Source organism: Corythoichthys intestinalis, chromosome 18, assembly GCF_030265065.1.
Source record: "Corythoichthys intestinalis isolate RoL2023-P3 chromosome 18, ASM3026506v1, whole genome shotgun sequence".
NCBI classification, from domain to species: Eukaryota; Metazoa; Chordata; class Actinopteri; order Syngnathiformes; family Syngnathidae; genus Corythoichthys; species Corythoichthys intestinalis.
In genome coordinates this window covers 21,450,202-21,464,740 of record NC_080412.1, presented here as the reverse complement: position 1 = coordinate 21,464,740, position 14,539 = coordinate 21,450,202, and the positions used below count along the sequence as shown (strand labels likewise).

Here is a 14,539-nt window from a genome sequence, read left to right as displayed (position 1 = left end):
ACTTTATCAAATCTTTAGTGGATTTGCAACACGTAGCAGGATTGTTATGCTTTTTTCTTTTAAAATCTTAAAATAGAGAAAAAAAGCCCACAAAAGATATTTGAAAATGACTTCCTGTTACTTTATTCCAGGGGAGGTTTTAGTGCTCACTTTCCAAAAACGCATCACTTTGGCCTCTGCCGTACACAAATAAGACATCTCGCCTTTACTACAAAAGAGAATTCTTTCTCCACGTGTTCAGAGGCAACACCTTGCTCTCAGTGTCACATTTTGGATGATATTGCTGTCAAACGGCCACTATCCTCAAACCAAACACTTTTGCTCACTGCGTCAAGCCAGTCTACGGTGTTCGGCATTACGGGAGTGTATTTTTGGAATATCTTCAATATACTGTACGTTTCTTTCTCAAATTTAACTAAGGAGTGACAAACAAGCATCCAAGCCGATCCACTTGACTGTGAAAGCCTTCCAATCGTTCCAAATAAAAACTACAGAAAAAGGGTTTGGTCCACAAATGTCATACAGACTGGAAATGATAAGAAAAAAACTTTCAACCAAAAATGTGTCGTGTACATTGATTGGAAAGGTGGCTTTTGCACATCCTCCATTTTGATTGGCTAGTGTTTTGAATCCGCTAGGTCAGTATGGAGCAGAAATGCCATATATTTTTGTCACGGCTCCTCTAGCCAAGACGGCTTGTCGGCGCCGGGAGGCTTGAGCTTGATGTTGAACTGCTGCAGCGTCTGCTCAAGCTGCTGTTGGTTGCCGGCGAAATACGCCGAGATAGCGTTGTGGAAGAGCAGAAGCTGCTTGTGCATCACCTTAACCTGTGGACAAACAGGCTGGTCAAGGACGCAGACTAGCTCGGCACGGCGCCCTCCCCTTCCCGTACCTTGTTCTCCTCCAGGAACTTGAGTTTGACCACGACGTCGGAGCGCAGTCGCTCGTACTTGTCCTTCTGGACTCGGTATAGCTGCTGCGCCGCGTCAATACGGGCCACGGCCGCTGCGTCGCGAGGCCCCAAGCTCAGCTCCTCCAAGTCAGAGCGGTACGCGTCGAATTCCAACCTGGGCGGGGCCGTCGGGTCAAGAGGGGGCTCGGCGAGTGGCTCAGCGAGCGGCGGCGGCGGCGGCGGCGCACTCTTACCTGGCGTTCTCGTACATCTTGATAGTCATCAGCGTATCTTCCATGCTTTTGTTGACCAGCGTGTTGATGCCTGACACAAAGAAGTTGACGGCGCCCAGCAGAGTCTCACCGTTCTTACACAGCAACTTTTGGGTCTCCGCATTGTAACCGAACTCGTCCTGCCGGGTAGAACGCAACAGTGACGGCGTTTCGGAACGCGCCAGGTATCTACTTTACAACCGGGCTCTGCTCGTTTAGCAGCGGCACTCACCCTCAGTTCTGGTGACTTCTGACTGAGGTCTGCGAAAGCGTCACCCAGCGCGTGCTGCGTCTGCACCAAGTTGTAGAAATGATTGGTCAGCGCTCGGGCCAGTCGCAGCACGTTTTCGTATTTGCGCTTGGTGTCCCTAAGCAGCTCGATCTGGGCCTCCAGCTCAGGGTCCACTGTCCGCTGGCCGCGGCCGAAACGCTCAGAGATCATCTGCTTGGTGCACTATAAAGAAAACGGTAACTTTTGGTTTTTGGCCACTTTTGTACCGGCACGCCTTAAAAATATGGTAAACAAAGCGACTTTTGAGTTAATTAGGCTTTGTACCTTGTACGTGTTGAGACCCCACTTCTTGACCGTTTCCAATTTCTCCACTGCCACACCTCGGGCGGCCTCGTCTGTGGGGGGGCCGCCGGCGCTGCTTGGACCTGGGTCGGCGTCAGGAGAAGAAAAGTCAAGCGCGATCCAGACTGAGTAAAATTTAGGATTAGGGTTAGGTCCGGCCACCTTTAGCGGGTCCGGCGGAGCCGCCGCCCTCTGTCGGGCTGCCATAACCGCCCGACACGATGCTGGTCTCGTTCAGGTTGGGACCAGACACCATTACCTGCTGCAGATCCTGCGTACATCACAAGTGACGGAATGATCGCGGTTCAGTCTCATGGATGGCTGTAGACGTCCTATCTTAGAGCCCGCAGACTTTGATGGGCGCATGACAGATCAAATGATAAAATGGAACAAGAGTGCGAAAATGCCATTTCTGGGGATGCTTTGCTAAGTTGCTCGGTTAATTCTCAAATGAGTTGGACATCCAGGACCGTCAATGAGTTAATGATAAGTTATTTATATGATGATTTAGCTTATTTATGTCATTTTGGCACTCCCGGTCCTCTTTATTAGCGCATTAGGAAGATGACAATTAGTAGCCTAGACTACATTTGTACAAATTGAAGACGGCACTCTAGGACTAGTATTCTTGTTAGTGGCGGACAGCACAGTACAGTTCCACACTTGTGCGTGCTTGGGTCACTACAAATGAGGGTCTTGTGACTATTAGTGCACACGCGAGCGCTCGCTCACCCCGGCGTTTCTGCCGCTTCCTAACTTGTCATCTAAACGCCACTGCCGCTGGGTGGCCTGCGCACACACAAAGGCACATCGGGACCACCACAAACCAGGACAAAAAGGAAGAAAACATGGCTGAAATTAGGAGGGTGCCTAAGAAAAATCAAGGTCACATACACACCAATGACGACATACAGCACAGGTGTCAAACTGAAGGCCAAAGGACAAAATCCAGTCTCCTGGAAAACATTGTGTGGCTGGCCAAATTAAATAATGTGCATCAACTGCCCCCCCTACCAAAATAACAATTGAATGAAATTTCTGTAATTATTGATAAAAGCTTGACTGATCATATCTATATATGGCAGAAAACACTCAGGTGACTTGAAGTTCCGCTCCGAGACCCCCAATTAGACCAAATTTCAAAATTGTCCTATATGCATGTGTGATACATCATTGGAAAGCTTAAAATCTCAATTTTCTGGGGGAAGAAAAATTTTGAACACGAGGGCATTTTAAAAAAATCAAGTAAAATTTAAACCCCTAAACCCTAACACGAGGTGAGAGCATGACAGAGTATAATTAAAGACACCACGATTTTAACCAGATATCACGTACTTACCTTGTTTCGATCAAAAAATTCAGTGTAGCATGTGTCACTGAGTGTAAATACAAAGCTGTGAATGACCACAGCCGGACTTTTGGGGGATTTTATGGGTAAAACACGGTAATATAACAAGGGTCGCAATGCAGAAATCGCAGACATCAAGGAGTGGTCGAGATTTTTATTTTTCAAATATTTACACTTTTAAAAGTTTTTTTTTTTTCAATTTTTCTTTGTTTGGATCGAAAACGGTAGATGAATGATTGATGGAAACAAAAACAACAAAAAAATCATTAAAAAATATTAACGTTTCACCCTCTTTTTAATCAAAACAATGTAAATAAAGACGAAAATATATTGGAAGATATACAGTGGGGAGAACAAGTATTTGATACACTGCCGATTTTGCTGGTTTTCCCACTTGCAAAGCATGTAGAGGTCTGTAATTTGTATCATAAGTTCTCTTCAACTGTGAGGGATGGAATCTAATACAAAAAAAACAAAAAATTACATTGTATGATTTTTAAATAATAAATTTGCATTTAATTGTATGAAATAAGTATTTGATACATCACAAAAATCGAACTTAATATTTGGTACAGAAACCTTTGTTTGCGATTACAGATACCAAACGTTTCCTGTAGTCCTTGACAAGGTTTGCACACACTGCAGCAGGGATTTTGGCCCACTCCTCCACGCAGATCTTCTCCAGAGCCTTCAGGTTTCGGGGCTGCTGCCGGGCAACACGGACTTTCAGCTCCCTCCATAGATTTTCTATCGGGTTCAGATCTGTGACTGGCTAGGCCACTCCAGGACCTTAAGAAGCTTCTTACGGAGCCACTCTTTAGTTGCCTTGGCTGTGTGCTTTGGGTCGTTGTCATGCTGGAAGACCCAGCCACGACCCATCCTCAGGGCTCTCACTGAAGGAAGGAGGTTGTCAGCCAAAATCTGGCGATACATAGCCCCAACGATCCTCCCCTCAATACGGTGCAGTCGTCCTGTACCCTTGGCAGAGAAGCAGGCCCAAAAAAATGATGTTTCCTCCTCCATGTTTCACGGTTGGGATAGTGTTCTTGGGGTTGTACTCATCCTTCTTTTTCCTCCAAACACGACGAGCAAAGTTTAGACCAAAAAGTTCAATTTTGGTCTCATCCGACCACATGACCTTCTCCCATTGCTCCTCTGGATCATCCAGATGGTCAGTGGCAAACTTCAGACGTGTCTGGACATGCATTGGCTTCAGCAGCGGGACCTTGCGTGCGCTGTAGGATTTTAATCCATGACGGCGTAATGCGTTTCCGATGGTTTTCTTCGAGACTGTGGTCCCAGCTCTCTTCAGGTCATTGACCAGGTCCTGCCGTGTAGTTCTGGGCTGATCCCTCACCTTCCTCATGATCAGTGATGCCCCACGAGGTGAGATCTTGCATGGAGCCCCAGAACGAGGCAGATTGACCGTCAACTTGAACTTCTTCCATTTTCTAATAATCGCTCCAACAGTTGTTATCTTTTCACCAAGCTGCTTGCTTGTTTTCCTGTAGCCCATCCCAGCCTTGTGCAGGTCTATTATTTTATCCCTGATGTCCTTACACAGCTCTTTGGTCTTGGCCATTGTGGAGAGGTTGGACTTTGTTTGTTTGAGCATGTGAACAGGTGTCTTTTATACAGGTAACAAGTTCAAACAGGTGCAGTTACGTCCGGTAATGAGTGGAGAACAGGAGGGGTTCTTAAAAAAGAACTAAGAGCCGAAATATTTACTAGTTGGTAATGTATCAAATACTTATTTCATGCAGTTAAGTACAAATTTATTATTTAAAACTTATACAATGTGATTTTCTGGATTTTTGTATTAGATTCCGTCCCTCACAGTTGAAGAGAACTTATGATACCAATTACAGACCTCTACATGGCTTGCAAGTGGGAAAACCAGCAAAATCGGCAGTGTATCAAATACTTGTTCTCCCCACTGTATAAAAAAAATTTGGGGACCATTCTTAGTTCAACAATGTCTCCAGTCTATAAAATGAATCAACTATCAAAATAAAGCTAAGTATGAAACCTCTGAGTTACAGCATCAGGATTTTTTGGATACGGACATGTAGAAATGTCATCTTAACACACGCACGCATGCACACGCACAACCTCCCACGTTCCACGTCGGCAAGCAGCTCGACTGCGGACTATCTGAGCACAAAGCCATGTCCCTCCTAATTGCAGTTGCTATGGCGATCGCTCACTATCTCCGGGTAAACACTGCAGCGCACGCACACACACTTAGGTTGGCAAATAAGCGAGTGTCAGCATACAGTCCAGGAACTTCCATGTGTTTGCTGAAGGAGCACACCCCCACCTTAAGACACCTTCACAATTTGGTCTCCCAAGCCAAACCGCCTAGTCGGGATGATGGTTTGACACCGCCTTACATCAACAGCAACACCCAAACTGATCTAGAACATCTGGGTACTTTTGCACCTACTCCTACGGTCTTGTCTCGAAAGCAGCTAAAAATGACAAAAAACAGCACTAATTTTCCCTTTTTTTGGGGCAGAAAAAAAAAAAAAAGCGTGGCAGACCAAATGTTGGCAACTCCAGAACCTTACACCTGGAGCGAGCCTGCCAGCTGCAAAGGAGCGGGTGCAGCCCCACCTGTTCGAGGCCGTCGTCCGTGTTGCCGTTGCTGTTGATGGGAATCTCTACGGTAGCTGCTTTGCTGATGATGCCGTCCGCCATGGCCCCCTACGCAAAATAGGAATTAGACATGTGCCAATTACCGGTTTCAAGGTATACCGTGGTATGAAAACGTCAAGGTTTCAAAACAGCAAACATTTTCCATCATACTGCCCCAAAGATACTAGCCATTTCTTATGTACCAAAAGCGCATAGAGAAAAATCCCTTGCTTGCAGCTGCAAGGCTGAACCCTCCCCCACCGGTTGTTGCTCAGTTTCAGTGAGTTAGCTGTGCTACACGATGGCTGGAGGAAGTGAAACTCCTAAACTCCACCCCACCCCTATCGAAGAAAACGAAATCGCGGTTATAGAGACACTTTAGCTACAGAAAAGTTAAGACGGCCGCGGCCTAGAGGAAGAGGGCCAACCGACATCCAGGCAATAGCTCCAATATGATTTCGCATTTATACAAAATTAAAGGTTAGTAGACACTGTCATGAACATTTCCCACCAGCTACAAGTTAACTCCATCGTGTTCAGAGTGTCCAGAGGTGGTAAAACGTGTTTTTTTTTTCTCTGGCAACTGTGTTGAAAAAGAGAGTGTGTATAGTGTAAACATGATTCGGGTCATACACACGTACTTTTTATGGGGAAAAAAAAAAATCAATTTTTTTTCCCAGATGGTAATAATGTTGAGCTGTGGGTTTAGGCTCACCTGAAGGACTGCATTTATTTTTTATTTAGAATATTTTAGTTATTTTTTGTTATTTAACTTAAGATGCATATCTTCCAGTTTGCTAATTTTTTGACAATTAAAAATCCTATTCAATGGATTTTTTTAAAAAAAACTCAGATCTCAAAGTAAACATTTTAGAGCTGTAATTGCAATACCGTGATACCTTGAAACTGTGATATTTTGTCTTAAGGTTATTATACCGTCAGAATCTCATACATATATACTTCAACAAGTACATTAGACTTGTTCAATCGTCATTGCTTTAAAGAAACCATTTTGTAGTCTTTGCATGACACGTATGTAGAATGACACCTGGCCATACAAAAAGTGCATTGTTCAAAAACTAACCATTAAGAGGACCCAAAATTCGCTAAAAGAGTAGGTTTTAAACACAAAAAAGACTAGACAAGTGTTGAAACAATGTACTGAAATCACGACGGAGGCAAAGTTGATGGATTCTGAATTAAACCACCGTATTCAGGTGCCATATGGCAGGTGCAGCCGCTCAGGTATGCACAAAATAATAATAATAACAAAATAAAAAAAAACTGTGATGTCATTTCCATTTTAATGAAAGGTTTATTGATGGTACTCAAATACACATAACTACGACTGGAATGCAACTTATTTATTCGTTTACTAGTGTGAAAATGGCCCGATTCCTTTGCACGCGCACAGGGGAATCAGTCGCATGATAAATTCGAGAATAATAATAACATATAGTCGTTTAAAATACCAACAAAATGCGTATTATAAAGGAGAAAAGGAGGAAAAGACAAATCAATTACCGGAGAGTGTGTTGCCGTCGTGCCGCACCTCCGAATGCTAGCCGCGGAAAGGCTAGGCTAGCTAGCTAACTAGCGGCTAGCGGCGAACAGGAAGCACATCAAGCTAACGTTGATCAAGTTGAAACAAGCGCAAGAACGCGAGCCTCCCGCTTTGAAAACATTTTCCAGACGTGCCACAATTCTAAATATTTCCCTTGTTGATCTTGCTTTGTTGCAGCGGCGTAATTAGCCTGATGTGAAGTGTTGGTTGAAGCGGTGTAAGTGACGCACATCAAAGATGCTTTATTGACTAAAGAGGTGTCACTCGCTCGGTGGCAGAACTGGACGACGCTTGTAAAAACCAATACCTAAGCGAACCCATATTTGACATTTGCCAGGAAAAAATATTGGATGTTTCTCTAGGAAAAAAAGCCCAACTTTTTTAAAATGGCATCTTTTTTTCTTGTTTGCTTTAAAGCAGTGTACATTTTTATTGTGAGTCCATGTCATTTGCATGGGTCTCATATGAACTCATTGGCTCCCTTTGACGGCAATAGACATCCAGCCTGTTTTAACTGGAATGACTGCGCGGGAATTATCTTCCATTGCTATCAGTTGGGAGACTGGACGACTCTCGCCGTCAAATTGTACGAATGTTGTTTACCTGTGCTACTTGTGTCAATTTGGAGCAACAATGATTGTATTCACAGTGGCCACTAGGCGGTACTGCTGTCTTGTGTACTGAAGTTGCTTGTATGAGTCGACGTTAGACCACGCCCCTTTCATCCCCTTCTGGATTCGCACTTCCACGCTTCGCCACTGGTGTATAAAAAAAGTATTTTAAATTAAATTCGTGGAGATGTATCAAACATTAACCACCACCAATCCAGTGGTCAATTAAGTTCTTACTTCTTTTTACCTAAGTAAAAGTACATATAGAGGTGCAAAAAATTACTTAAGTACAAGCATCTAAGAAAAAAAATACTCAAGTAAAAGTACAAAAGTACTTGCTTTAAAATTTACAAGTAAAAATTAAAAGTATTTACTCCCTATTCAAAAAATGTAATATACGTTTATATTATACATACATACATACATACATACATACATACAAACATACAAAATTGACTGCACTGTAAACAGAAGCCCCCCATGAGTCATCACCTTATCGTGGTGGAGGGGTTTGCGTGTCTCAATGATCCTAGGAGCTATGTTGTCTGGGGCTTTAAGCCCCTGGTAGGGTCACCCATGGCAAACAGGTCCTAGGTGAGAGGCCAGACAAAGTATGGCTCAAAAAGACCCCTTATGATGAGCAACATTAATGAACCCCAGTTTCCCTTGCCCGGACGCGGGTTACCGGGGCCCCCCTCTGGAGCCAGGCCTGGAGGTGGGGCTCGAAGGCAAGCGTCTGGTGGCCGGGCCTGTCCCCATGGGGCCCGGCCGGGCTCAGCCCGAAAAGGCAACGTGGGTTTCCCTTCCCATGGGCTCACCACCTGTGGGAGGGGCCAAAGGGGTCGGGTGCGTAGGGAGTTGGGCGGCAGCCAAAGGCGGGGGCCTTGGCAGTCCGACCCCCAGCTGCTGAAGCTAACTCTTGGGACATGGAATGTCACCTCTCTGGCAGGGAAGGAGCCTGAGCTGGTGTGTGAGGCAGAGAAGTTCCGACTAGATATAGTCGGACTCTTCTCCACACACAGCTTGGGTTCTGGTACCAATCCTCTCGAGAGGGGTTGGACTCTCTTCCACTCTGGAGTTGCCCATGGTGAGAGGCGCCGGGCAGGTGTGGGCATACTTATTGCCCCCCGGCTTGGCGCCTGTACGTTGGGGTTTACCCCGGTAGACGAGAGGGGAGCCTCCCTCCGCCTTCGGGTGGGGGGACGGGTTCTAACTGTTGTTTGCGCTTATGCACCGAACAGCAGTTCAGAATATCCACCCTTTTTGGAGTCCTTGGAGGGTGTGCTAGAGAGCGCCCCCTCTGGGGACTCCCTCGTTCTACTGGGGGACTTCAACGCTCACGTGGGCAATGACAGTGAGACCTGGAGGGGCGTGATTGGGAGGAACGGCCCCCCCGATCAGAACCCGAGTGGTGTTCTGTTATTGGACTTCTGTGCTCGTCACGGTTTGTCTATAATGAACACCATGTTCAAACATAGGGGTGTCCATATGTGCACTTGGCACCAGGACACCCTAGGGCGCAGTTCGATGATCGACTTCGTAATCGTGTCATCGGACTTGCGGCCGCATGTTTTGGACACTCGGGTGAAGAGAGGGGCGGAGCTGTCAACCGATCCCCACCTGGTGTTGTGTTGGCTCCGATGGCGGGGGAAGATGCTGGCCAGACCTGGCAGGCCCAAACGTATTGTGAGGGTCTGCTGGGAACGTCTGGCAGAATCCCCTGTCAGAAAGAGTTTCAACACCCACCTCCGGCAGAACTTCTCCCTTGTCCCGGGGGAGGTGGGGGACATTGAGTCCGAGTGGGCCATGTTTCGCACCTCCATTGTTGAGGCGGCCGATCAGAGCTGTGGCCGTAAGGTGGTTGGTGCCTGTCGTGGCGGCAATCCCCGAACCCGCTGGTGTGGGATGCCGTCAAGCTGAAGAAGGAGGCCTATCGGGCCTTTTTGGCCTGTGGGACTCCGGAGGCAGCTGACAGGTACCGGCTGGCCAAGCGGACTGCGGCCTCGGCAGTCGCCGAGGCAAAAACTCGGACATGGGAGGAGTTCGGTGAGGCCATGGAAAACGACTTCCGGACGGCTTCGAGGAAATTCTGGTCCACCATCCAGCGTCTGAGGAGAGGAAAGCAGTGCACTATTAACACCGTGTATAGTGAAGATGGTGTACTGTTGACCTCGACTCGGGACGTCGTGAGTCGGTGGAGAGAATACTTCGAAGCCCTCCTCAATTCCACCGACACGCCTTCCTTTGAGGAAGCAGAGTCTGGGGACTCTGAGGTGGGCTCTTCGATCTCTGGGGTTGAAGTCACTGAGGCGGTTGGTAAGCTCCTCGGTGGCAAGGCCCCGGGGGTGGATGACATCCGCCCGGAGTTCCTAAAGGCTCTGGATGTTGTAGGGCTGTCATGGCTGACACGCCTCTACAACATCGCGTGGACATCGGGGACAGTGCCTCTGGATTGGCAGACCGGGGTGGTGGTCCCCCTTTTTAAAAAGGGGGACCGGAGGGTGTGTTCCAATTATAGAGGAATCACACTCCTCAGCCTCCCCGGTAAAGTCTATTCAGGCGTGCTGGAGAGGAGGGTCCGTCGGGAAGTCGAATCTCGGATTCAGGAGGAGCAGTGTGGTTTTCGTCCCGGCCGTGGAACAGTGGACCAGCTCTACACCCTCAGCAGGGTCCTCGAGGGTGCATGGGAGTTCGCCCAACCAGTCTACATGTGTTTTGTGGATTTGGAGAAGGCATTCGACCGTGTGCCTAGGGGAATCCTGTGGAGGGTGCTCCGGGAGTACGGGGTACCGAGCCCCTTGGTAAGAGCTGTTCGGTCCCTGTACGACCGGTGTCAGAGTCTGGTCCGCATTGCCGGCAGTAAGTCGAATTCGTTCCCAGTGAGGGTTGGACTTTTTTGAATTTTGTTCATAATTTTTATGGACAGAATTTCTAGGCGCAGCCGAAGCGTTGAGGGGGTCCGGTTTGATGACCTCAGCATTGAATCTCTGCTTTTTGCAGATGATTTAGTGCTGTTGGCTTCATCAAGCCGTGACCTCCAACTCTCACTGGAGCGGTTCGCAGCTGAGTGTGAAGCGGTTGGGATGAAGATCAGCACCTCCAAATCCGAGACCATGGTCCTCAGTCGGAAAAGGGTGGAGTGCCCTCTCCGGGTCGGGGATGAGATCCTGCCCCAAGTGGAGGAGTTCAAGTATCTTGGGGTCTTGTTCACGAGTGACGGTAGGAGGGAGCGGGAGATCGACAGGCGAATCGGTGCGGCGTCTGCAGTAATGCGGACCCTGCACCGGTCCGTCGTGGTGAAGAAGGAGCTGAGCCAAAAGGCAAAGCTCTCGATTTACCAGTCAATCTACGTTCCTACCCTCACCTATGGTCACGAGCTTTGGGTCGTGACCGAAAGAACAAGATCCCGGATACAAGCGGCCGAAATGAGTTTCCTCCGCAGGATGTCCGGGCTCTCCCTTAGAGATAGGGTGAGAAGCTCGGTCATCCGGGAGGGACTCGGCGTCGAGCCGCTACTCCTCCGTGCAGAGAGGAGCCAGCTGAGGTGGCTTGGGCATCTGGTTCGGATGCCTCCCGGACGCCTCCCTGGAGAGGTGTTCCGGGCATGTACCACCGGCGGGAGGCCCCGGGGACGACCCAGGACACGCTGGAGAGACTATGTCTCTCGGCTGGCCTGGGAACGCCTTGGGATCCCGCCGGAGGAGCTGGTTGAAGTGGCTGGGGAGAGGGAAGTCTGGGCTTCCCTGTTGAAGCTGCTGCCCCCGCGACCCGACCCCGGAACAAGCGGAAGATAATGGATGGATGGATGTAAACAGAAGCTTAACAAGCTCAAAACCCCCAAAACTTGGCTCAATGGCGGATTGCAGCAACTATCAGGTACATACCGCCACCTACTGTACAAGAATGTGGTGGTTTTTATTGGTCAATATCTTGTTCACCTGTCTATTCTTGCTTGTACTCGTGTTGCTGCCTTAAGTGCTCAGTTACGGTATAGTCGCACGGGGCTTATCGATTGCGCTGGAGGCATTAACACAAAACGATCGATTCACAAGGAGAAAAAAAGAAACAAAAGTAACGTGTAACGCAAGCGACAATTTTAAAAGAAGTGGAGTAAAAGTACAGATACCTGCTTTAAAATGTAGTGAAGTAAAAGTAAAAATTACCGATTCATATTTGTACTCAAGTAAATATCAGATACACAAAAATGTACTTAATTACAGTAACGATACACTTCATTATATTCCACTACTGCAACAACAACAACCGGCGATAGGTATCTTATTTCAAAATGGATGGTAGCCTGCGACAGGACTTGACGCAGTGGTTCCAACATGTTGTCATGATAAAGTGGCTTGAACTTTTTTTTTAATCATTAGTACTGTTGTACAGTTGAAATGTATTTTAAGCAAGTGCAAAAAGTCCTTGAAGAGGATATTGGGACAAGATGGCCGCCAGTCCACCACGTCAGGTCTTTGGCTTTGATGTTTTTCTACTGAGATGTCATGAAATGCATTATTCCAGAGTTAACACTATTCACCTCTGTGATTCAAAATCCCACTAAAATCATTTTATAAGTCCTTTATGTTTTGATATTGTTACATGTTTAACCCTTTCTAGGACCACTCATTGAACTTATTGGCTGCCATCAACAGCACCTCTTTTGTTTTTGTATTAAATACATTTTTAAAACTTCACACAAGTCATAAAACCGGATCCTTACACCAGACTACAAGTTAGCAGCAGAAACGAGTTCCGTTTTCATGCTACATTGACACACGAGACAGTTAGCGGTGGCCTCAGCGCGTCTTTCGTCACGTCGCTTCAGCTAATCTACTTCCAGGCGGAATTTCTCCGCCAAGAGCCGCAAGAACAACAAACCCGGCGCGTGACAATCCAGCCGAATATTTCACAGCTGCGAATGGGAAACACAATACTTCCCTCGGGAGTGGAGCGAATATTAAATTCTCGCCGCTTAAGTGGTCCTAACGCGACTCCGGACGGACGCCGGTGTCGCTCGCTAGCGTGCCGAACGTCGATAATTATACCCGACGGGCCAGGTATTGATTTACCAGACCAGTTGTGTTAAGAAAAGGTAAAAGAAGGAAATTATTGGCTGCTGATTTGACTAAACCACAATGGAATAATGAGACAATAAAGCGCCATTATTGGCGATGACGCTAACATGTTTGTTTATTGCTTTGTTTGTGAGTCCCGTACTGTTTCACAATTGTTCTTTTTGAGGCTTAGGATGAGACCCAAGGAACATTCCGTGGTCGTGTGCTAGTCTTCGCTTTTGTGTCCTTGGCCGTTAGCAAAAGTGTCTGAATGCTTTCAATTGTCCCTGGTCAGACTTAACAGCAAAAACCCTTCAAGCCAATTCGTTAAACCTGGTCAGAAAGCAAAACCCAAATCCATTCCCGCTTGATCTGACTCATCTAATGCTAAACACTACAGCTAGGTGAAGCTGTCCTTGCAGGTTGCAGAGAACTGGACGCACTCCAAAAAAAGTCCAAGACTTCAAGTGGAAACTATTCCAGACGGAAGAGCCATCTGCTTTCACTTGAGTCCTAAGCCTAAATAAAGAGCCCTCCCCGAACCATTTTATTGTCTGTTACTTTCCGTCTATCCTCGTGCAGCACTCGGCTTCTTTTTTATCGTCTTTCAACCTGCGCTTGGGGGAGTTGACTCCAATACGAGCCGGCTGCATCAACTCCCGACCTGGCTCTCTTCTGGGGCATAAAGCTGTCTCACGCTATTAGCAGTGAAAATGATGCTACCGATGACCACTCAGTCTCTCAGTTTCTACTCTAAAAAGTTCTTTGGGTAAACCCAAAGAAGTGAACCATATGCAGCCAGCACCCACCCACTTGTTTGGCCCTCATACCTTGAAGTTTTTGAATAGTTTCAACCATTTTGTGAAAGGGTTACGGACCGTTATACAGGAAGGTCAGAATTTAGAGTTTTCGGAGTGTAATGTTACGAAGAGGTTTCCCAACACTAATAGCTTTTTGACACCACACAAAGGACAAGCCAGTCCATATTTGGTACTGGTTGCTAAGCTAACAATGGCAGTAGCCTGGTGCCTTTCTCATTGGTTTGGAATTCAAGTAGTTACACATCTCTGGCATATTTAGCATACTATAGCTCTCAGCTCACCATGTCAAATTGCTTCGTTGGTGACCTCTGCCCTAAATGCATTGGAGTAATCAATTATAAACCCATCCAGAAACAACTGATTGACACCCCACGATTCTGACAGATTGGCAAAACATCAGTACTCCCAATATTGCGCTCCCTCACAGCAACAATTTATGATAGCTCAGCTCTGATGAACTGCTCCCAAACCCCAGCCACAGTGGCGAGATAAATGTTCGTATTTACAATCAGTGACAAGCTCTCTCGCTTTCTCCCGGCAACTATTAAAGCAATAGCTTTGAAGACAAAGATGACAGTTTTTTTTCCTGGCTTGATCCAGCCCTTTGTTTGGGACTGACAAGAATTGGATGGTGCTCGTCCATTGTGAAACTCAACAAGCAATGATGCCAAAGGACAACGCCTTGTGTTGATTGTTGTCTGACTGTTGAACATTCCTCAAATGGTAAATGGTGTTATACTTATAAGGCCGTCCCGTTTCTGTCAGG

At 47.0% G+C, this 14,539-nt stretch overlaps 1 protein-coding gene across 2 annotated transcripts; it reads right to left on the bottom strand.

Annotated features, from left to right (window-relative positions):
• Positions 1–99: 99 nt before the first annotated feature.
• Positions 100–7,555, bottom strand: LOC130906941 (arfaptin-2-like). Of its 2 annotated transcripts, XM_057821693.1 has the most exons (9): positions 7,248–7,555; positions 5,703–5,792; positions 2,471–2,527; positions 1,901–2,009; positions 1,721–1,821; positions 1,397–1,618; positions 1,147–1,304; positions 893–1,067; positions 100–827 (listed from the first exon to the last, which is right to left on the bottom strand). In XM_057821693.1, exons 2-9 carry the CDS (start codon positions 5,784–5,786, stop codon positions 672–674), a joined length of 1,062 nt encoding a protein of 353 aa, XP_057677676.1. In that variant the 5' UTR covers positions 5,787–5,792; positions 7,248–7,555; the 3' UTR covers positions 100–671. The 2 variants fall into 2 exon arrangements, with proteins under 2 accessions (XP_057677676.1, XP_057677677.1); XM_057821694.1 differs by lacking the exon at positions 2,471–2,527 and having other exon boundaries at positions 7,248–7,553.
• Between the last annotated feature and the right edge of the window lie 6,984 nt (positions 7,556–14,539).